This window comes from Arachis stenosperma, chromosome 4 (genome assembly GCF_014773155.1).
Source record: "Arachis stenosperma cultivar V10309 chromosome 4, arast.V10309.gnm1.PFL2, whole genome shotgun sequence".
In the NCBI taxonomy this organism is placed as follows: Eukaryota; Viridiplantae; Streptophyta; class Magnoliopsida; order Fabales; family Fabaceae; genus Arachis; species Arachis stenosperma.
This window is the reverse complement of record NC_080380.1, coordinates 13421741-13444567: the sequence shown is the minus strand read 5'-3', so window position 1 is coordinate 13444567 and position 22827 is coordinate 13421741. Positions and strand designations below refer to the sequence as shown.

The 22827-nt window shown below is 33.9% G+C and overlaps 2 protein-coding genes across 2 annotated transcripts; both read right to left on the bottom strand.

Moving 5' to 3' along the window:
• Positions 1 to 883: 883 nt before the first annotated feature.
• Positions 884 to 2819, bottom strand: LOC130976181 (stilbene synthase 1-like). Its single transcript, XM_057900961.1, has 2 exons — positions 2532 to 2819; positions 884 to 2092 (listed from the first exon to the last, which is right to left on the bottom strand). Exons 1-2 carry the CDS (start codon positions 2707 to 2709, stop codon positions 1101 to 1103), a joined length of 1170 nt encoding a protein of 389 aa, XP_057756944.1. The 5' UTR covers positions 2710 to 2819; the 3' UTR covers positions 884 to 1100.
• A 4519-nt stretch (positions 2820 to 7338) lies between these two features.
• On the bottom strand, positions 7339 to 9255 carry LOC130974009 (stilbene synthase 1-like). The gene is made up of 2 exons (XM_057898715.1): positions 8973 to 9255; positions 7339 to 8647 (listed from the first exon to the last, which is right to left on the bottom strand). The coding sequence occupies exons 1-2, from the start codon at positions 9148 to 9150 to the stop codon at positions 7656 to 7658; spliced, it is 1170 nt and encodes a 389-aa protein (XP_057754698.1). The 5' UTR covers positions 9151 to 9255; the 3' UTR covers positions 7339 to 7655.
• Positions 9256 to 22827: the final 13572 nt, after the last annotated feature.

Below are 22827 nucleotides of genomic sequence, written 5' to 3'. Positions count from 1 at the left end.
AACACTTATTCTCGTTCTTCTTATCTAAGTATACCTTTGCAATCTCTTGCATTTTAATAAGAACCATGGATGATATTTCTTCCGTAGAAAATTATTTCTCTTGATCCTGGTATGTAACAACAATCATAAGTTTATAATAAACACCTGCAGTGATCTTAAATGGCCACATCAAGAGATCATTCTTAATATTCTTTCAAATTGAAATATAGAACTAACTTGAAAAATTATAGTATCATGTGTTCTTTGTAATTGTTTCTATTATTAATAATAATATAGCTCATTAGTATAATTGTTTCTAATAATGTTCATGCTCCAGTTCTAAATGAGATACTCCATGAGTGTGATCATGACGAGGAATCACGAGAAAGAAATAAATAAAAAAATTACTTAAGTATATATGTTTGAAAACTAATATTACTTTTGCACATTCGCTACGACTATTTTAAAGAAAATTGTCACTTAAACAAATATTGAACCACTGAGAGAAAAATTATCCCAATAAATTTCAACTACCATACAAGCTACTTTAACAAGTGTAACTCAAGCTATGACTGGAACAATACAAAATACTATGACAATGAATTTTATTCCGCATTTGCTGCAACACAAGATGATACGAGTATTCTTTTTCTATAAATTAATTTTATTATATTCAAACTTGTATAACAACATATTAAAAGGTAGACAGTAAAAGTAACATTATTATATAATTATATATTCCTTCAAGCACACGATAATATAAAGATTACAAACATATAATACATCAGGCTATGTACTATCATACCTAAAACCTTTTGACTTTATCTTAAACGGAACCTTATACAAGGTGTTTATATATAGTTGTTTTCAGACGAAATTACAACCCAAATATTGGAATGTGTCATGTTCAATTGGAAAGAATTTGATATATTTTTTTACTAACAGTTACAAATTTTGATATTGAATCCTCTCCTAAAGAATAAACTTTAGACATCTATGTCTAAATTTTCACACATCTAACAATATATATGGGCCAACCAAGACCTTATTCTTCAGCAACAAATAATTATATATTAAAAATAAAACAATTGCATATAGGCAGAGAGATATATTTAAGTATATCATATGGCCACGCTGCGGAGAACAACAGTTTCAATAGTGAGACCAGGACCAAAGCCAAAAAGCACACCCCAATCAAGTCCTTCTCCGGTGGTTTTAAGTCCTGCTTCAAGTGACTTCTTTCTCATCAAATCCATAATGAAGAACACACACGCACTTGACATGTTACCATAATTGCTAAGCACATCTCTAGTGGCTTTCATCTTCTCTGGCTTCAAGTTCACCTTCTCTTCAACCTGGTCCAAAATTGCACGTCCACCAGGATGTGCAATCCAAAATATTGAGTTATAATCAGATATACCTAGTGGATCAAAAGCTTTACTGAGTGCATCATTGATGTTTTGTGAAATAATATCCGGAACACTCTTGTTAAGATAGAATGTAAGTCCAACTTCACGAAGGAGACCACCGATGGCTCCGTGGCTGTTAGGGACAAGTTGTTGATCAGTTGAAACAATCTCAAAGAGAGGATTCTCAACCTCTGGAACAGGATCAGAACCAATGATAATTGCAGCAGCTCCATCGGCAAACAATGCTTGCCCTACAAGACTATCCATGTCTGTCTCACTAGGACCACGAAAAGTGACTGAAGTATTTTCAGAACAAACAATAAGCACACGAGCATCCTTGTTATTTTCAGCCAAGTCCTTAGCCAAACGAAGGACAGTGCCGCCAGCGAAGCAGCCTTGGTGGTACATCATGTACCTCTTGACGCTTGGGTCGAGCCCTAAGAGTACGATGAGTTCGTAATCAACGCCAGGCAACGCAACGCCGCTGGTGGTGCAGAAGATCAAATGTGTGATCTTAGACATTGGCTGACCCCATTCCTTGATGGCCTTAGTTGCAGCCTCTTTTCCAACCTTTGGTACCTCCCTGATCATCATGTCTTCCCTTGCATCCAAGGACGGTGCTTTGTATGCGCACATGTTAGGATTCTCTTTTAATATTTCTTCCGTTAAATACATATGTCTATTCTTGATCTGTGTCCGCTCACCTGAAATAATAATATGAAATTCACATCCATCAATATCCTTGTTGAAATATATATATTATATATAGAGTAATAATTGGATTGTGACCATTTTAAACTCAAGTCGACACAAATCATTTGTCAAATATAAAAGTTGTATATTCTTTATTTAACAAGTGTTATTTTTGTTATATATTTTATCACATTTTGAAATCTTGTGAGTTATTCTTGTAGTGACTTGAATCTTCATCAGATACCATTTTAATAGTTTAAACAAATTTTATAATTATAGAAATAATATTATCATTAAATAGTTAATACTATTAATATTAAGCAGCAAAAATATGATATATTGTATAATGATTAATTATTGCATATTAATTAATATAAAAGAAAAACGATAGATTTTACTTTGATAAATATTGAATAAAATTAAATTAAAACACTTAATAAAAATACATACAAATGCGTTGAAACTTCTTCTTGAGATCCGTCATGTGTTCGCTATTGGTTACTCTAAAATAATAATCTGCATATGTACTCTGATCAACACAATTTGATGGATTTGCTGTGCCAATCGCCAATACGGTTGCAGGGCCTTCTGCCCTTTGAACCTTGCGAATCTCACTCACAGCCACCATCCTTTCTTATCTGTATCTTTTGGGATAGCAAAGCTTAGCAATGTTGTTTGGGATAGCAAAGCTTATTAGCTATGTTGTTTGGTATTTCGGTGAAGACTTAGGCAGGCAGAGCGGGGATATTTATATGCACGAGAGTAAGGGCATATGTGGAATTAAATGGACTATTGGGAACTTACATAGAAAACGGGCTCAACTCAAAAGTGTCGTAATAGTAGTGACAATTATTTTTAGTCAACTTCAATCGATGTATTCTAGCTTCTTGGTTGTTTAATTGTTTTACTTTGGCTGTGATTCATTATTGTGTGGATGGCGGACCAGATTGGCGGCATATTTGTTTAGAGTTCTTTTCGTCTTTGCCGATTGATGTATATGGGTCAATTTTTTGTGCTTGGTAGAATATAGTATTTATTATTTCTTTTCTTTCTCTTTCTTTTTTTTTTTTTCAATCAACTTTGATTTGCTTTGTTAGAAATATCTTAGTTTTGGGTATGGATTTTGAAAGCTTATATTTAACATGAGAATATTATTAAAGTATTTTTCAAAAAAATTACATAAAAAAGATAAAAAAATTTGTGGTATTTAATGTGTTTTATTTTTTTTTAAGAAATAAAGAGTTTATTTTCTTTTTTTTTCCTTTGGAAAAATTCCTTCCGTTTATCTCATGCATCCAATCATATTATAACAATCTTTTATTTAATGTATGGCGGCCCTGTTTAGTTATATAAAAATATTATTCGTACATTAAATTAGTTATTAAAATCAGTTACTAATATATTTGTGTATAAATATATCTGTGGTTTAATTTATTTTTAATGTGTATTTATATTCTAATATATATTTTATACCAATAACTAACTTTAATAGCTGATTTTAATATACACATAACATAATCGTTATTTATATAGTTAGCGGGGTACACGTGCTTCTTATTGCCATTACATCCATGTCTTGTTGAAATTAAATTTCTTCGAAGCAAAAATGTCATCATTATTTTTATATAAATTTCAACATTCAAAGACGATGTGTTTGACTGGGTGTGTGAGGTGTTTGGTGGATCACATGACATTGGAGTCTGCCACCATATATGGGTCTGGTGTTAATTAAGTAGTCTTGCTTGAACAAATTAAACAATAATATGTTTGACTATATAGTTTTATACCGCTAGAATTTTTATTACTAGTCACTCTCCCATCACTTTACCAATGGAAAAGTTATTTTCATCAAAATTAGTGCAATTCCCAACCTATAAACTTATAAAACTCGGGAATCACAAATATTTATCAATATATATGATCTCAATTATCTCAAGAATAAATTGAATTTAGCATAATATCAAGTGCAATGTCATAGAAAAGCTATGCAATAATACCTTTTTTAACATCAAATATATATAGTCACTAAATCTGTAACGAAGCTTACCACCACCAATGTATATAACAGGGATTGGAGTTTAATTTTCATATAAAATTTTATTTTTGTTTCAACAGTATCTTTTATCATCTATATCTATTAAAACATGTATTTTTTTATTATTTTTAATATTAAATTATTCAAGATATATCTTAGTTAATTTATAAACTCTTGCATTTTAACTGTTTTCATTTTTATTAATATTATATACTTAATAAATAAAACGTTGAATTACTATTATGCCTGTTTCTCACTAATCGCCTATATAAAAGGATAGGCGCTTCTATAAGGCAAAAATGGTTGCAACTTGCAAAAATAATAGATTGAACCGCAAGCAGAGTGTGATTTCGAAAGTAGTTGTTGTGCGTGCAAATGGTCGGTTTCGTTAGAATGGATTTTATGGATAAGGAAAATGATAGGAAAATAATTATTTGTAATCAGTTAATTTTAAACAATTACTGTAATTAATAATTATTAATTTTGTATTTTTTTAAAAATAAAATTTAAATAATTATTAATTAATAATAATTAATTAGTATAAAATGCAATTTAAAAATATTTATTGGCTTGTTGGCTAGACGCTTATTGAATGATTAGATAACTTTATATTCACGAAAATTTAATGGATCTTTGTCGGGTGGATACCTATATCCCATCCCTGTAGATATGTAGATATTTCGAGGGTTCTCAATTAATTTCTTGTCACAAATAATATGTACGGATATTGATTTTAGTAGATTCTTTTGCCATCTTAACAGAGAAATTATTGCTTAAAGAAATATTGACAGTTTCTTCTCGGATCTATGTAAATGGTATTTTCTTTCTATCCATTTATGAAATTGTTGGTACTAAAAATAGATTTTTTTCGACAAAACATTTTGACTATTAATTGTTTCGACTATAGAAGCAGAGACGAGTAAGCTGAAGTCGAAAAAAAATTGTACAAAAAATGTCGAATTCAAAAAGCAGTTACTTGAAGACCAAAGTTGTAAGGAAGATGTGGAATGTCAAAATTTAGGAGTCAAGATTTTCTATAGTCAACATAGGGTCGTAGCCTGAGAAAAAGGAGGAAGCGAGATCGTGGACAAAATTCTTTATGGTCAAGTCTATTCTCATAGTCTATAAATAGGAGAAGTTCACAAGAGTTTAGGGACTTCAATAAAAAACACTTCACCATCACACCAAACTCTGCAAAAATTTTCAATCCCAATGACGCAACGGAAAATCATGGAGTGTAAGTGCATGTGAGTGTCAGAAGTTCATTTTTATTTTATTTTCCTTTGTTTTCTTTCTTTTCCATTTTAATTCATTTCTTTTTATTTCTTTGCTTTCAATAATTTATTGTTATTTTGCTTTCTTTCAATTTTAATTTTACTCTTTCATTTATTTAAAGCTTACATTTTTTTGTACTTCCTTTTATTTGCTACAATTTGCCACCAGTATTTTGACACAGTTTGTTTTGACACAAACATTTAGTAATTCTTGCGTCAAGCCTACTTTTTTTCAGAAGAGTCGCATTTATTTCTCGAACTGAAATCTTGATACAAGATTGATTCGACACCCTGTCGAAGTTACCAAAAATCAAGTGAAACAAAAATATACTTTATTCCTTTCTTATATAAGATTAAAATAATATAAATTTTAATCTACTTATCCATCAATAATTATTATAATTTTATATATAAATTAATGATAATTATTGGTTTAATTCAAATAATTATTATAATTTTATATATGAATGGAGACAGATATATCAATTTTGTACTAATATTCCCAATGCAATTGACGAACCAAACATGGATCCCCTGACTTAATTTATTTTTGGCTAATCAGAACCCAAAACAAAACCTATAATCCTAAAAATTAGAAACAATATAGATTCAGAAGCAAAAATCTCTAATTAAAAACCCTAAAATCAAAAGCCAAAACCTCCCAAATTTTACAAAACCAATTGAAAATTGATACATACTTTCTCTGTCTTCACTAGCTATTATTGTTCAACATCATCATCATGAGGCTCTTACCTCACTTGTTAGGAATTGATGCTTCGCCTCATTGAAAACCTTGACTCTTCAATAGATTCATCAGAACAGCGGATCAACCTTCACAAGGTGGTTTACTTGCTTACTCGTTAGAGTAGGAGGGGTCGCGAGAGAGCAGAGCGTGCACACACTTTTTTCGACATTGAATAGAGAGGGGAAGTTAGAGAATGAGCGAGAAGAGAGGATGGAGAATGAGATAGAGAATGCTTACTTGGTGAGCGCGGTGATGAGCAGTGACGGTGAAGAAGAGATGATGAGACGAAGGTGAAAACGAAAGAAAACAGCAAAAGAACTCTCTCTCAGCTTTCTGCGAAGGAGAAGGGCACTGGTGTGAAAAGAAAAAAAAATTCATTGTTATTATAGCGCGCTTATATTAGAAAACATTTATGAAACGTACCCAAAACATAACAATTAGACTACTCTTGAAAAGCGTCTCTTTTAGTAAATATATATTCATAGACATTAGATTAAGGCTATTTTTTATAAGTGATTTTTTAATATTTAAGGATACACTTTTTAAGTGATGTCATAACTATGTTTTCTATTCTTCTATAAAAGAATCACAGAGAATAAAGCGTAGCCTATTCTATGAAAGTAGCTTAAAAAAAGTGTTGTTGAATGAGCGATTTTTTTGTAATGAAATAATAATACTAATAGTATAAAATATATATTTATTATTACTGTTTATTTTTCTTGATGAGTGGAGACCTTGCTGAAGTTTAAGAATAGTTAAGGTGTACTATGTCTTACGAAAAAAAGGTGGGTATTTACCCATAAAACACATTTCACCATTTCTTTTGTATTACCACACAAACTAGCATCGTGTTTTTTTTTAGAAATTAACGTCTCACATTTTTTTCTCATATATTTAGAATACAAAAATCCTTAATAATCAGTATATTAATTAGAATCAAAATTCTCTAAATAAAAAATAAAACACGAACAAACTAATCTAACAAATCAAAACCAACTATCAATAAAAGATAACACGAATATACAAGATAACATGAGTATTCTTTTTCAATAAAATTAATTTTGTTATATTCAATCTTGTATCAAGTGACAACATATTAAAAATTAGACAATAGAAGTAACATTATTAGATAATTATATGAGAGGCATCAAACACACGATAATATAAAAACTTACAAACATAATACAACATCAAGCCTTGTACTATCATACCTAATACTTTAAACTTTATCTTAATGAAACCTCATACAAAGGTGTTTATAGTTGTTTTTGGATAAAATTACAACCCAAATATTGGTATGTGTCAGGTTGCTCATCAATTGAAAAGAATTTGATATATTTTTTAATAACAATTACAAATTTTGATATTGAATCTTCGCATAACAAATTAACTTTAGACAACTTTGTCTAATTTTTCACTCATCTAAGAATATGAGCCATTTAGAATCTTATTTTAGAGTAAAAGAAAATTATTAAAAAATAACAAAATTGTATATATGCTGAGATATATAATTAAGCGTATTATATGGCCATGCTGCGAAGAACAACGGTTTCAATAGTGAGACCAGGACCAAAACCAAAAAGCACACCCCAATCAAGTCCTTCTCCGGTGGTTTTAAGTCCAGCTTCAAGTGACTTCTTTCTCATCAAATCCATAATGAAGAACACACACGCACTTGACATGTTACCATAATTGCTAAGCACATCTCTAGTGGCTTTCATCTTCTCTGGCTTCAGGTTCACCTTCTGTTCAACCTGGTCCAAAATTGCACGCCCACCAGGATGTGCAATCCAAAATATTGAGTTATAATCAGATATACCTAGTGAATCAAAAGCTTTACTGAGTGCATCATTGATGTTTTGTGAAATAATATCTGGAACACTCTTGTTAAGATAGAATGTAAGTCCAACTTCACGAAGGAGACCACCAATAGCTCCATGGCTGTTAGGGACAAGTTGTTGATCAGTTGAAACAATCTCAAAGAGAGGATTCTCAACCTCTGGAACAGGATCAGAACCAATGATAATCGCAGCAGCTCCATCGGCAAACAATGCTTGCCCTACAAGACTATCCATGTCAATCTCACTAGGGCCACGAAAAGTGACTGAAGTATTTTCAGAACAAACAATAAGCACACGAGCATCCTTGTTGTTTTCAGCCAAGTCCTTAGCCAAACGAAGGACAGTGCCGCCAGCGAAGCAGCCTTGGTGGTACATCATGTACCTCTTGACGCTTGGGTCGAGCCCTAAGAGTACGATGAGTTCGTAATCAACGCCAGGCAACGCAACACCGCTGGTGGTGCAGAAGATCAAATGTGTGATCTTGGACATTGGCTGGCCCCATTCCTTGATGGCCTTGGTTGCAGCCTCTTTTCCAACCCTTGGTACCTCCCTGATCATCATGTCTTCTCTTGCATCCAACGACGGTGCCTTGTATGCGCACATGTTAGGATTTTCTTTCAGTATTTCTTCTGTTAAGTACATATGTCTGTTCTTGATCTGTGTTCTCTCACCTGAAATAAAAATGTATAATTCACATCCATCATTACCTTTGATAAAGTTTAGAAAATGATATATATAGTAATAATGTTATTCTTGAGTTATTTTTGTAGTGACTTAAATCTTTAAATACCATTTGAATATATAGTTTATATAAATTTATAATTATAGAAATAATGTTATATAGTTATTATTATAATTAATGTCAAATAGTGAATATAATATATTGTATAATATGTTAATTTTCTGTTTTAAGTAATATAAAAGTAAAACGATAAATTTTTTTGATAACTATTAAATAAAATAAAACTAAAACGCTTAATTAATAAAAATACATACAAATGCGCTGAAACTTTTTCTTAAGATCGGTCATATGCTCACTGTTGGTGACTCTAAAATAATAATCTGCATATGTACTCTGATCAACACAGTTTGATGGATTTGCTGTGCCAATCGCCAATACAGTTGCAGGGCCTTCTGCCCTTTGAGCCGTGCGGATCTCACTAACAGCCACCATCTTTTCCTAGCTGTGTTCTTTGGGACAACAAAGCTTAGCTATGTTCTTTGGGAGAGCAAACTTTAGCTATGTGCTTTGTATTTTGGTGAAGACTTAGGCAGGGAGAAGGGGAATATTTATATGCATGAGTAGGGGCATATGTGGAATTAAATGGGTGACAATGATTATTATTTAATTAGTTAACTTCAAAAACGAAGTATTCTGACTTCTTGGTTGTTTAATTGTTTTGCTTTGACTTTGATTGATTGATTGTGCATGTATCACATATATTGTGTAGTTTTACTGTTATTTAATTCATGATATTCTGTGGATGGCGGACCAGATTGGCGGCATATTTATTTAGAGATCTTTTCGTCTTTAGTAATTGATGTATGGGTCCATTTTTTGTGGTTGGTAGAATAAAGTTTTTATTTCTTTCCCCTCTCTCTCTCTCTCTCTTTCTTTTCAGTCAACTTTAATTTGGTTTGTTAGAAATATCTTAGTTTTTGAAAGCTTGCATTTAACATGAAAATATTATTAAAGAAATTTTTAAAAAATTTACATAAAAAATATAAAATTTTGTGGTATTTAACATGTTTTATTTGTTGTAAGAAATATAGAGATTTTTTTTCTTTTTTATTTTTTGTAGAAAAATTTCTTTTTTTTTATTTCATGTATTTAATTATATAATAAAAATCTTTTATTTAATGTGTGGCGGCTCTGTTTATTTATGTTACATGTATCTAATCAAAGTTGGATAGAGTGGGGAGTGATTCTGGGAGTGGATCATCTCCAGTGAAAAAGAAATTGAATGGTATTCAATGTTTGATCTTATCTTTCATTGTTCTCTCTCTTATTTAATTTTGATCCCACTTATAGAATTAAAAGTGAGAGATCACACTTTATTCTCTCAAGCGTTAAAAAAAATAGAGAGGATCCATTTCCGAGTGATCCTCTCCAATGAAAAAAAAATTGAATAGTGTCAATTGTGATCTCTCACTTTTTAATGTTCTCTCTTTTATATTTAATTTTGACTCCACTTATAAAATTAATGGTGAGAGTTTAATTTGTGTTTTTATTTTTTGTTTTATTTTTAATATTTTTTGTTTTTTAAATTTTATAAAAAAATAAAACTAATAAAAATAATAAATTCCTATTTTTTATTTTTATTTTTTGTTATTTTTTTATAAAATTTAAAAATAAAAATAAAAAATAAAAACGTAAATCAAACGCACCTTAATATTTTATATATTTGCATCCAATTACGAAGGATATGAATAGGTGCATCCAGTAGGTAGTTGGGCACACATGCTTATTATTTCCATTACATCTTATATATCATGATACTACTGGTGCCAAAACATTACGGTGACAACAAAAGATAACATGAATTAATAATTATATTTTTGATACTTTAATTTTTTTTCAAGTAATTTTTTTTTTGAGTTTACTTAATTTTTGCATAAATTTTTGTTTACCTTATAATTTTTTTTTTACTTTTAGAATTTATTAAAAATTAAATTTTAAATTTTTTAAATATAAAATTTTGATATCATATTATGATACCATTCATTTTAAAAGTTTAAACAAAAAAAATATATAAATAGATATATATATCTCTAACAATATCCAAGTCATGTTGAAATTAAAGTTGCACACACGTGCTTATTATTTCCATTACATCCAAGTCTTGTTGAAATTAAATCTCTTAGAAGCAAAAATATTTGTGTCTGATTTATTAACTAGTGGTACTTAAGTATATTTATAATTAAGTTGAGATTGTCATTTTATATAAATTTCAATATTCAAAGACGATGTATTTGACTGGATGTGTGAGGAGTTTGGTGGGTGGATGACAATAATGGAGTCTACCACCATATATGATTCCGGTCTTTAATTAAGTAGTAGTCTTGCTTGAACAAATAAAATAATAATATAATTGACTATATTATTTTATACTGCTAGAATTTTTATTACTTGTCACTCTCTCATCATTTTACCAATGGAAAATATATTTTCATAAAAAAATAGTGCAATTCCCAACTTACAAACTTGTAAAACTGTAGAATCACAAATATTCCTCAATATATATATCATCTCAATTATCCTAAGAATAAATTGAATTCGGCATAATATTAAGGGCAACGTCGTAGAAAGACCGTGCAATAACACTTTTCTTAACATTATAGTCACTCAATTCGAAACTCACTATAACATTTTTAGCTTTAATTAAGCTACGGTTTTTTTATGTCACGTTTAAAAACAGTAACAATAGAGATAGTCTATAGCAAGGTTTAGAAAATTGAACCGATCAATAAACCGATAAGGTAATTATTAGTTTAATGGTTTAATTAGAATTCAACTGATTTAATTAAATATAAAATAAAATTATTAAAAATTCTATTTTCAAAAATAAAAATTTATAATTTGCAACAATCACAAACACAAACTTGTACAAATTAAATACAGTCAATAATTAAGTATGAATTATTAACAAAGATTTATACAATTTCTAATCACATCAACAAACCAAACAGCACATGCATCATTAAAACACAATGAATAATTACATCCAAAAGTTCAGAAGACAAACTCAGAAGTCAAAATCTATTACAATTAGACAATAAAATCAAAAATCAACAAAAAAATTTAAAAAAGTACCTTCAACAATCAACAAAATTATTTCAAAAAAATTAATTCAAAGTTAGAAGAGCAGTGGACTTGAACAACCGTTGGAGGATGAAGGTGAAAGCAATGGTTGCTACTGTGAGTAAGCAATCATGGGAGAGAGACACGACAGCGAAGAGAAGATCTTCGAGGAGACCTTCACGATGGTAATTAAGGAGAAGAGCTCCAAGCACGACAGCGAGAAGAGGGCCGATCTGTAGAGACCACTTCTGGTTGTGATGGCACAATGACAGAGACACAACTTCAGAGCGGCCGACGCGATGAAAATAGAGGCAGGCTTGACAACAAGGGCGAAGATGGCAACGCCAACAGCAGCCCTGAGCAGACCTGGCAACGCGAGGAGACCCTTGAAGAGGAGATGGCGGGGCTAGCGATATGTTGTAACTCAGAGAGAGGGGTATTTAGTGTTGGGTTCTTTCTTTTATGAGCGAGAGAGAAAGAAAGAGGGGTAGCGAGTATACTTAATTAATTGACCGCTTGAGGTTTTTTTTTGTAAATTAAAATTCTAAAAACCATTAAAAAACTAATCAGTTCACTGATTTATTGCCGGTTCGACCATTTTTTTACTAGTTTTTTGCCAAGTAGTTTTTTGTGTTAATCAGACAGACTATAGAAAATCGGTTCTTGATTAACCTGATCAAACCGGTCAGTGCGGTATGATTTTCAGAATATTGATCTATAGTCATAATTTTTTATTTATGGTAACAGTTTTGAGTAGAGATTTTAGAAAATAGATTTTTGTCACATAATTTAAAAAAATGTAACAATAGATGTCAAAGATCAAGGTTTTGAATGTTCACCTTTTTTAATAGAATTATTTCAGACTTTAAATCAATTTTTTTTATCTCGTATTTAAAAACTGTGATTTAAAAATGTCTAAGGTATTCAAGTTTCAATTTTTTATCTTGCGATTTAGTTTTGGATTTGTGTTTCCATGAAAGTGGAAGTTTGGAAAGTACTTACTACTTTGATAATTCAGTTTTTTGAATACCAAAGAAAATGACAAGAGTTAAAGTTGTTGACATAGGGCTATAGTGGAGGATAATATTTTTGTTATCGCAGATGTTAACCAATCACCGATGATTCATACACAAAGTCACAAAATGTACTATGATTTGTTTAAACTTATATATATAGAGAGTTTCAACTGTTGTAGCAGTTATTAGTTACAAGTGTATCAATATCTTGGTTTGTGTGATATAGGGAAACTCAAGTATCACTACATGGGAGGCAAAAAATACCGGCAGCTTTTTTCTTGAATAGTGGCGGTTTTAAACTACCGCAAAATCAATGACCAGCGGCTAACTGAACCGCTATAGTTATGGGCGCCAGGATTAGGTTTAGTGGCAGTTTCCAGCAACCGTTGGTATAAGCGTCACTAAATTAATATTTCGCGGCAATCGTTTCAACAAACTGCCGCCAAATGCGAGTGACACGATTTCTAGCATGTTTATTGGCGGTTATAAAACCGCTGCTATTTACATAGAGATTTTCAAGTTGACGCGTGTTTTCCGGTGGTTTTATTACTGTCACAAAATGGAACTAAATTTTCTGGAACAATTACCGGCGGTTGCAAACTGCTGCAATATTGGACAGATTTTTCTAACTCTGTGACACTTTTTGGCGGTTCAAAACTGCCACTAAATTAGGAAAGATTTAAAAAATCAAAAATTTGGGTTTATCTAAAAAGATTGTACAATTTTTTAAAAATATTATATAACTATTTATTTTTTTACTTTTTAGATTTTTTATTATTTTAAAGGGTTAATATTTTCAACCTTAGTATCTAAACTTGTAGCAAAAACAATAAGATTATCTGCAAAACAACATAATATATTCATGAAAATATGAAGAAAACAAATCTCTTGCAAAGAGTTGCATAGTCTAATTTAAAATAATATTTTAATCAATCCAAAATATCTCCAATCCTAATATACTTTATTTCACTCTATCATTCCGCAAAACTCATCCCTGCAGCAATGTCTGGTGCCAGCTCCTCACCCTGCCGTGGAAATAGATAAATCAGAGCACTCTCCATCGCCTGCCTCTTTTTCTTCTCTGCTGCTTCCTCATCTTCCATCGCCTTCTGGTGCATGAAATTGTAATCACACTTTTCACAACTCTGCACAACTAACTAACAAGTGCACTGGGTCGTCCAAGTAATACCTTACGTGAGTAAGAGTCGATCCCACGGAGATTGACGACTTGAAGCAAGCTATGGCCATCTTGTAAATCTCAATCAGGCGGATTCAAATGGTTATGAGTATTTGATAATTAAAGCGGAAAATAACATAGAGATACTTATGTACTTCATTGGTGGGAATTTCAGATAAGCGTTTGGAGATGCTTTGATGCTTCTGAACCTCTGCTTTCCTATTGTCTTCATCCAATCATGCGTCCTCCCTTCCATGGCAAGCTGTATGATCTTCTTAGTGAAAATGGTCCGGCTACGATCTCTATACGGCTAATCAACTGTCAAATTTCTCGTCTCGGATGAAAAATACCAGGCACAGCTACCATAGGGCTAATCATCTGTCAGTTCTCACTTGTGTCAGAATAATATCCATTGATCCTTTTGCACACTGTCACTGCGTCCAACATTCGCGAGTTTGAAGCTCCTCACAGTCATCCCTTCCCAGATCTAACTCGGAATTCCACAGACAAGGTTTAGACTTTTCGGATCTCAAGAAAGCTGTCTATTGATTCTAGCCTATACCACGAAGATCCTAATCACGGGGTTGGATGCTCTGTTGTCAGGAGAGACGATGCGAATCCGTGGATCAGAGACCCAAGAGAGTATACTCCAGCTAGCGTCCAATGACTACCTTGAACAACATGTAGACTGCTTTGTTGTTGTCAGGCACACAGATCTTGGCTAAGCGAGTACTGAAGATAGTGGGTGATTGTCACGGGTCACCCCTTCAGTCTGACTTAATTGAATCTTGGAGAAAAAATAGGCGTGAATTGAAGAAAAAATAATAGTACTTGCAAAAATTCATGAGGAACAGCAGAGCTCCTCACCTTAATCTATGAGGTGTAGAAACTCCACCGTTGAAAAATATATAAGAACAAAATGGTCTAAGCATGGCCGAATGGCCAGCCTCCAAAAAGGGTTCAAAGAACTCCTAAAAGGTCAAAGACCCCGAATACAATAATAGAAAGTGCTATTTATACTAAACTAGTAAACTAGGTTTACAGAAAATGAGTAACTAAGTGCAGATAGTACAGAAATCCACTTCCGGGGCTCACTTGGTGTGTGCTTGGGCTGAGCTTTGAAGCTTTCACATGGATAGGCCATCCTTGGAGTTAAACACCAGCTTGAGTGCCAGTTTGGACGTTTAACTCTAGCTTTGGTGCCAGTTCTGGCGTTTTACGCCAGAAAAGGGTCTTTGGTGGGCGTTTGGACGCCAGTTTGGGCCATCAAATCTCGGGCAAAGTATAAAGTATTATACATTTATGGAAAGCCCAAGATGTCTACTTTCCAACGCAATTGAGAAAGTGTCAATTGGGCTTCTGCAACTCCAGAAAATCTACTTCGAGTGCAGGGAGGTCAGAATCTAACAGCATCTGCAGTACTTTCTCAGCCTCTGAATCAGATTTTTGCTCAGGTCCCTCAAGTTCAGCCAGAAAATACCTGAAATCAGAGAAAAACACACAAACTCATAGTAAAGTCTAAAAATGTGAAGTTTTCATAAAAACTAACAAAAATATACTAAAAAGTAACTAAAACATACTAGAAACTACCTAAAAACAATGCCAAAAAGCGTATAAATTATCCGCTCATCACAACACCAAACTTAAATTGTTGCTTGTCCCCAAGCAACAGAAAACAAAATAGGATAAAAAGAAGAGAATATACAATAAATTCCAACATATCAATGAAGCTTAGTTCCAATTAGATGAGCAAGACTAGAAGCTTTTTGCTTCTGAACAGTTTTGTCATCTCACTATATCCTTTGAAATTCAGAATGATTGGTATCTATAGGAACTCAGAATTAAGATAGTGTTATTGATTCTCCTAGTTCAATATGTTGATTCTTGAACACAGCTACTTATGAGTCTTGGCCGTGACCCTAAGCACCTTGTTTTCCAGTATTACCACCGGATACATAAATGCCACAGACACATAACTGGGTGAACCTTTTCAGATTGTGACTCAGCTTTGCTAGAGTCCCCAGTTAGAGGTGTCCAGAGTTCTTAAGCACACTCTTTTGCTTTGGATCACGACTTTAACCACTCAGTCCCAAGCTTTTCACTTGGACCTTCATGACACAAGCACATGGTTAGGGACAACTTGATTTAGCCGCTTAGGCCAGGATTTTATTCCTTTGGGCCCTCCTATCCACTGATGCTCAAAGTCTTGGATCCTCTTTACCCTTGCCTTATAGTTTAAAGGGTTACTGGCTTTTTGCTCTTGCCTTTTGGTTTAAAGAGCTATTGACTTTTTCTGCTTGCTTTTTCTTTTTCTTTCTTTTTCTTTATTTTTTGCCATTTCTCTCTCTCTTTTTTTCGCAAGCTTTTTCTTTTTCACTGTTTTTTCTTGCTTCAAGTATCAATTTTATGAATTTTCAGATTATCAATAACATTTCTCTTTTTTCATTATTCTTTCAAGAGCCAACAATTTTAACATTCATAAACTTCACTATAAAAAATATGCACTGTTCAGGCATTCATTCAGAAAACAAAAAGTATTGCCACCATATCAAAATAATTAAACTATTTTCAAGATAGAATTCGAAATTCATGTACTTCTTGTTCTTTTGCAAACAGAAACATTTTTCATTTAAGAAATGTGAAGGATTCATGGAACACTCATAGCTTTAAGACATAGACACTAGACATTAATGATCATGTAATAAAGACACAGACATAGACAAAACATAAAGCATAAAAACCAAAAAACAAAAAAATAAGAACAAGGAAATTAAAGAACGGGTCCACCTTAGTGATGGCGGCTAGTTCTTCTTGAAGATCCTATGGAGTGCTTGAGCTCCTCAATATCTCTTCCTTGCCTTTGTTATTCCTCCCTCATGGCTCTTTGGTCCTCTCTAATTTCATGGAGGATAATGGAGTGCTCTTGGTGCTCCATCCTTAGTTGCTCCATATTGGAACTCAAATCTCCTAAAGAGGTATTGAGTTGCTCCCAATAGTTGTGTGGAGAAAAATGCATCCCTTGAGGCATCTCAGGGATTTCTTGGTGAGGAATCTCCTCATGCTTTTGTTGAGGTCCATGAGTGGACTCTCTTGTTTGCTCCATCCTCTTTTTAGCGATGGGCTTGTCCTCTTCAACGAGGATGTCTTTCTCTATGACAATTCCAGCTGAATTGCATAGGTGATAGATGAGATGAGGGAAGGCTAACCTTGCCAAAGTGGAAGGCTTGTCAGCCACCTTGTATAGTTCTAGAGGTATGATCTCATGAACTTCCACTTCCTCTCCAATTATGATACTATGGATCATGATAGCCTGATCCACGGTTACTTCGGACCGGTTGCTAGTAGGAATGATAGAGCGTTGGATGAACTGTAACCATCCTCTAGCCATGGGTTTAAGGTCAAGCCTTCTTAGTTGAACCGGCTTGCCTTTGGAGTCTCTCTTCCAACGGGCTCCTTCCACACAGATGTCCATGAGGACTTCGTCCAACCTTTGATCAAAGTTGACCCTTTTTGTGAAAGGATGAAGATCTTCTTGCATCATTGGCAAGTTGAATGCCAACCTCACATTTTTTGGACTGAAATCTAAGTATTTCCCCCGAACCATTATGAGCCAATTCTTTGGGTTCGGGTTCATACTTTGATCATGGTTCTTAGTGATCCATGCATTAGCATAGAACTCTTGAACCATTAAGATTCTGACTTGTTGGATGGGGTTGGTGAGAGCTTCCCAACCTCTTCTCCGAATCCCTTGTCGGATCTCCGGATATTTGCTCTTTTTGAGCTTGAAGGGGACCTCGGGGATCACCTTCTTCTTGGCCACAACTTCATAGAAGTGATCTTGATGGACCTTTGATATGAATCTCTCCATCTCTCATGACTCGGAGGTGGAAGCAATTGCCTTCCTTTTCCTCTTTCTAGAGGTTTCTCGCGCCTTAGGTGCCATTAATGGTTATGGAAAAAACAAAAAACAACGCTTTTTCCACACCAATCTTAAAAGGTTTGCTCGTCTTCGAGCAAAAGAAGAAAGAAAGGAGTAGAAGAAGAATAAATGGAGGAGATAGAGGTGGAGGAGTGGTTCGGCCAAGGGGGGGTTTGGAGTGTTCATGATGTGTGAAAATGAAGGAGTAAGGAGGGGTATATATAGGGTAAGGGGGAGAGGAAATCCGTGTGATAGGGGTTGGGTTTGGAAGGGAAATGGTTTGAATTTGAATGGGTGGGGGTAGGTGGGTTGTATGATGGAAAATAATGGATGGATATGAGTAGTGAAGATGTTACGGGGAAGAGGGTAGGATTTGATAGGTGAATGGTGTTTGGGGAAGGGTGTTATGGAATGGTGTGAAGAGGAGTGAGAATGAGTTGGGGTAGGTAGGGATCCTGTGGGATCCATAAATCATGAGGTATCAAGGATTTCTCATCTCTGCACCTTTCTGGCGTTTAAACACTCTCTGTGTGGCATTTCTGACGTTGAACGCCAGGCTGCTGCCCATTTCTGGTGTTAAACACCAGTCTGGCTGCTAGTTCTAGCATTTAACGCCCAGAATACTGCTAGACTGGGCGTTAAATGGCCATTTTGCTATCCTTACTGGTGTTTAACGCCAGCCAGAAACCAGACACCCTTTTCTGGCGTTAAACGCCAATCTGGCTGCCATTTCTGGCATTTGACGCCCAGAATGCTGCCAGACTGGGTGTTAAACGCCCATTTTGCTATCCTTACTGGCGTTTAAACGCCAGTAAGCTCGTTCTCCAGGGTGTTCTATTTTTTATGCTGTTTTTTATTCTTGCTTTAATTCTGCAGCTGTTTTTGTGACTTCACATGATTATCAAACTAAAGAAGACATAGACTAACACTAGAAAATAGAATGAAGAAGTAATTAATATATATAAATAAAATTGGGTTGCCTCCCAATAAGCACTTCTTTAATGTTAATAGCTTGACAGGAAGCTCTTACAGAGCTTCACAGATGCTCAGAACATGGTTGTGGCATCCTAACACCAAACTTAGAAGTTGAGTGTGGGGGCTCTGTCTAACTCTGTATTGAGAGAAGCTTTTCATGCTTCTTTTCCATGTTTACAGAAGAAGATCCTTGAGTCTTGAACACAAGGTAGTCCTCATTCAATTGAAAGACTAACTCTCCTCTGTCAACATCAATCACAGCCCTTGTTGTGGCTAGGAAGGGTCTTCCAAGGATGATGGATTCATCCTCATCCTTCCCAGTGTCTAGGATTATGAAGTCAGCAGCGACGTAAAGGCCTTCAACCTTCACTAAGACATCTTTTACAAGTCCATAAGCCTGTTTCATTGATTTGTCTGCCATCTCTAGTGAGATTCTTGCAGCTTGTACCTCAAAAATCCTTAGTTTCTCCATTACAGAGAGTGGCATGAGGTTGATACCTGACCCCAGGTCACACAGAGTCTTTTCAAAGGTCATGGTACCTATGGTGTAAGGTATTAAGAACTTTTCGGGATTCGGTTTCTTTTGAGGCAATGTCTGCTGAATCTATGTATTCAGTTCATTGATGAGCAATGGAGGTTCATCCTCCCAAGTCTCATTACCAAATAACTTGGCATTCAGCTTCATGATTGTTCTAGATACTGAGCAACTTACTCTTCAACAGTGTCTTCGTCCTCTTCAGAGGAAGAATACTCATCAGAGCTCATGAATGGCAATAGTAAGTTCAGTGAAATCTCTATGGTCTTTGTGTGAGCCTCAGATTCCTTTGGTTCCTCAATAGGGAACTCCTTATTGGTCAGTGGACGTCCCCTGAGGTCTTCCTCACTGGGAATTACTGCCTTTTCACTCTCTCCAGGTTCGGCCATTTTGGTTATAGTTATAGCCTTGCACTCTCTTTTGGGATTCTCTTCTGTATTTCTTGGGAGAGTATTTGGAGGAGTTTCAGTAACTCTTTTACTCAACTGACCCACTTGTGCCACCAAATTTCTGATGGAGGACCTTGTTTTAGTCATAAAACTGAGAGTGGCCTTAGATAGATCAGAGACTATGTTTGCTAGGCTAGAGAGGCTCTGCTCAAAATTCTCTGTCTGTTGCTGAGATGATGATGGAAAAGGTTTGCTATTGCCAAACTTATTTCTCCCACCATTATTGTTGTTGAAGCCTTGTTGAGACTTCTGTTGATCCTTCCATGAAAAATTTGGATGATTCCTCCATGAAGAATTATAGGTGTTTCCATAGGATTCTCCCATGTAATTCACCTCTTCCATTGCAGGATTCTCAGGGTCATAGGCTTCTCCTTCAGAGGAGGCTTCTTTAGCACTGCCGGATGTAGCTTGCAATCCAGTCAGATTTTGAGAAATCATATGGACTTGCTGAGTCAATATTTTGTTCTAAGCTAATATGGCATTCAGAATATCAATCTCAAGAACTCCTTTCTTCTAAGTCATCCCATTATTCACAGGATTTCTTTCAGAAGTGTACATGAACTGGTTATTTGCAACCATCTCAATGAGTTCCTGGGCTTCTGCAGGGGTTTTCAGATGAAGAGATCCACTAGCAGAATGGTCCAATGACATCTTGGACAATTCAGACAGACCATCATAGAATATACATATGATGCTCCATTCTGGAAGCATGTCAGAAGGACACTTTTTGGTTAATTGCTTGTATCTTTTCCAAACTTCATAGAGGGATTCACCTTCCTTCTGTTTGAAGGTTTGGACTTCCACTATAAGCTTGCTCATCTTTTGAGGTAGAAAGAATTTGGTCAAGAAAGCATTGACCAACTTGTCCCAAGAGTTCAGGCTTTCTCTAGGTTGTGAGTCCAACCATGTTCTAGCTCTGTCTCTTACAATAAAGGGGAAAAGCATAAGTCTGTAGACCTCGAGATCAACCCCATTGGTCTTAACAGTATCACAGATTTGCAAGAATTCAGCCCAGAACTGATGAGGATCTTCCGATGGAAGTCTATGAAACTTGCAATTCTGCTGCATTAGAGAAACTAATTGAGGCTTAAGCTCAAAGTTGTTTGCTCCAATGGCAGGAATTGAGATGCTTCTTCCATAGAAGTTGGAAGTTGGTGCAGTATAGTCACCAAGCATCTTCCTTGCATCTCTAGCATTGTTGTTGGGTTCGGCTGCCATGTCTTCTTCTATTTCAAAATTCTTTGTAAGGTCCTCTCTGGAGTGTTGTGCTTTAGCTTCTCTTAGCTTCTTCTTCAGAGTCATTTCAGGTTCAGGATCAGCTTCAACAAGAATGTTTTTATCCCTGTTTCTGCTCATATAAAAAAGAAGAGAACAAAAGAGAGTAGTGAAATCCTCTATGTCACAGTATAGAGACTCCTTGATGTGTCAGAGGAAAAGGAGTAGAAGAATGAGAAGAGAGAGGAGGTGAGTTTGAAAATTTTTTTAGATGAGTGGAGGAGGAATGTTAGCAATTAAATAAAATAAATAGAAATAGATGAGAGAGAAAGAGTTTTCGATAATTTAAAAGAAATAACATAAAATTAGAATTTAAAACAATTAGTTAATTAAAAAGATTTTTGAAAAACGGGTTAGTGATTTTTGAAAATGAGAAGTGAAAAAGATTTGAAAATAAATTTTGAAAAAGATAAGAAATTAGAAAAAGATTTTGAAATTAAAATTAAAAAAAAAGATATGATTGAAAAAGATCTGATTGAAAAAGGATCTGATTGAAAAGATATGATTGAAAAGAAAATTAAAAAGGGAATTAAAAAGATTTGATTTTAAAAATTGATGACTTGACTAACAAGAAACTAAAAGATATGATTCTAGAATTCAAAGATTGAACCTTTCTTAACAAGAAAGTAACAAACTTGAAATTTTCGAATCAAAACATTAATTGTTAGCAAGAATTTTTTTTTTGAAAATTTAAGTAAAAGATTTTTTGAAAAATTAATTTTAAAATTTTCAAAAGCATTAAAAGAGAAAGATAAGATTTTAAAATCATGAATTAAAACATGAAAATTTGAAAAAAAATTTTGAATTTGAAACGAAATTACCTCCCCTGAGTCATCCTGGCGTTAAACGCCCAGGATGCTATCCATTCTGGCGTTTAACACCGAGAATGCTACCTCTTTAGGCGTTTAACGCCCAGCCAGATACCCTGGCTGGCATTAACTCCAAATTCCTTCCTTACTGGGCATTTTTCTAAACGCCCAGCTTTTTTTCTGTGATTCCTCTGTTGTATGTTCTGAATCTTTATTTCTCTGTATTATTTACTTGAAAAGAATTTTTTTTTAATGAGGAGAGAGAAAAACAACAAAATGACACAAAATATGAAAAATTAATATCAAAACAAGTAATGCATGCAAGAACACTTTGAATGTCAAGATGAACACCAAGAACACTTTGAAAATTATGATGAACATCAAGAACATATTTTTAAAAATTTTTAAGAAAAGAAAGATATGCAAGACACCACACTTAGAAATTTTTAATGTTTAGACACTATGGATTTGAAATGCATATGAAAAATAAGAAAAGACACAAAATAGGAGAATTTAAAGATCAGAACAAGGAAAATCATCAAGAACAACTTGAAGATCAATGAAGAACACAATGCATATGTTTTCGAAAATTAAGAAAAATTAAAGCATGCAATTGACACCAAACTTAAAATTTAACACTAGACTCAAACAAGAAACACAAAATATTTTTTGTTTTTATGATTTTATTAAATTTTTTTGTATTTTCGAAAATAAAAATAAAAAGTTTAAACATAAAATAAAATTATCCAATCTAAGCAACAAGATGAACCGTCAGTTATCCAAACTCGAACAATCCCCGGCAACGGCGCCAAAATCTTGGTGCACGAAATTGTGACCACACTTTTCACAACTTCGCACAACTAACCAGCAAGTGCACTGGGTCGTCCAAGTAAT

Excerpts from the sequence above, each read along its gene's own strand:
- LOC130974009 (XM_057898715.1), bottom strand. The coding sequence starts at position 9,150 with ATGGTGGCTGTTAGTGAGATCCGCACGGCTCAAAGGGCAGAAGGCCCT. Across the intron at positions 8,648-8,972 it reads GAAAAAGTTTCAGCGCATTT|GTGAGAGAACACAGATCAAG; the intron begins GTATGTATTTTT and ends TTTTTATTTCAG.
- LOC130976181 (XM_057900961.1), bottom strand. The coding sequence starts at position 2,709 with ATGGTGGCTGTGAGTGAGATTCGCAAGGTTCAAAGGGCAGAAGGCCCT. Across the intron at positions 2,093-2,531 it reads GAAGAAGTTTCAACGCATTT|GTGAGCGGACACAGATCAAG; the intron begins GTATGTATTTTT and ends TTATTATTTCAG.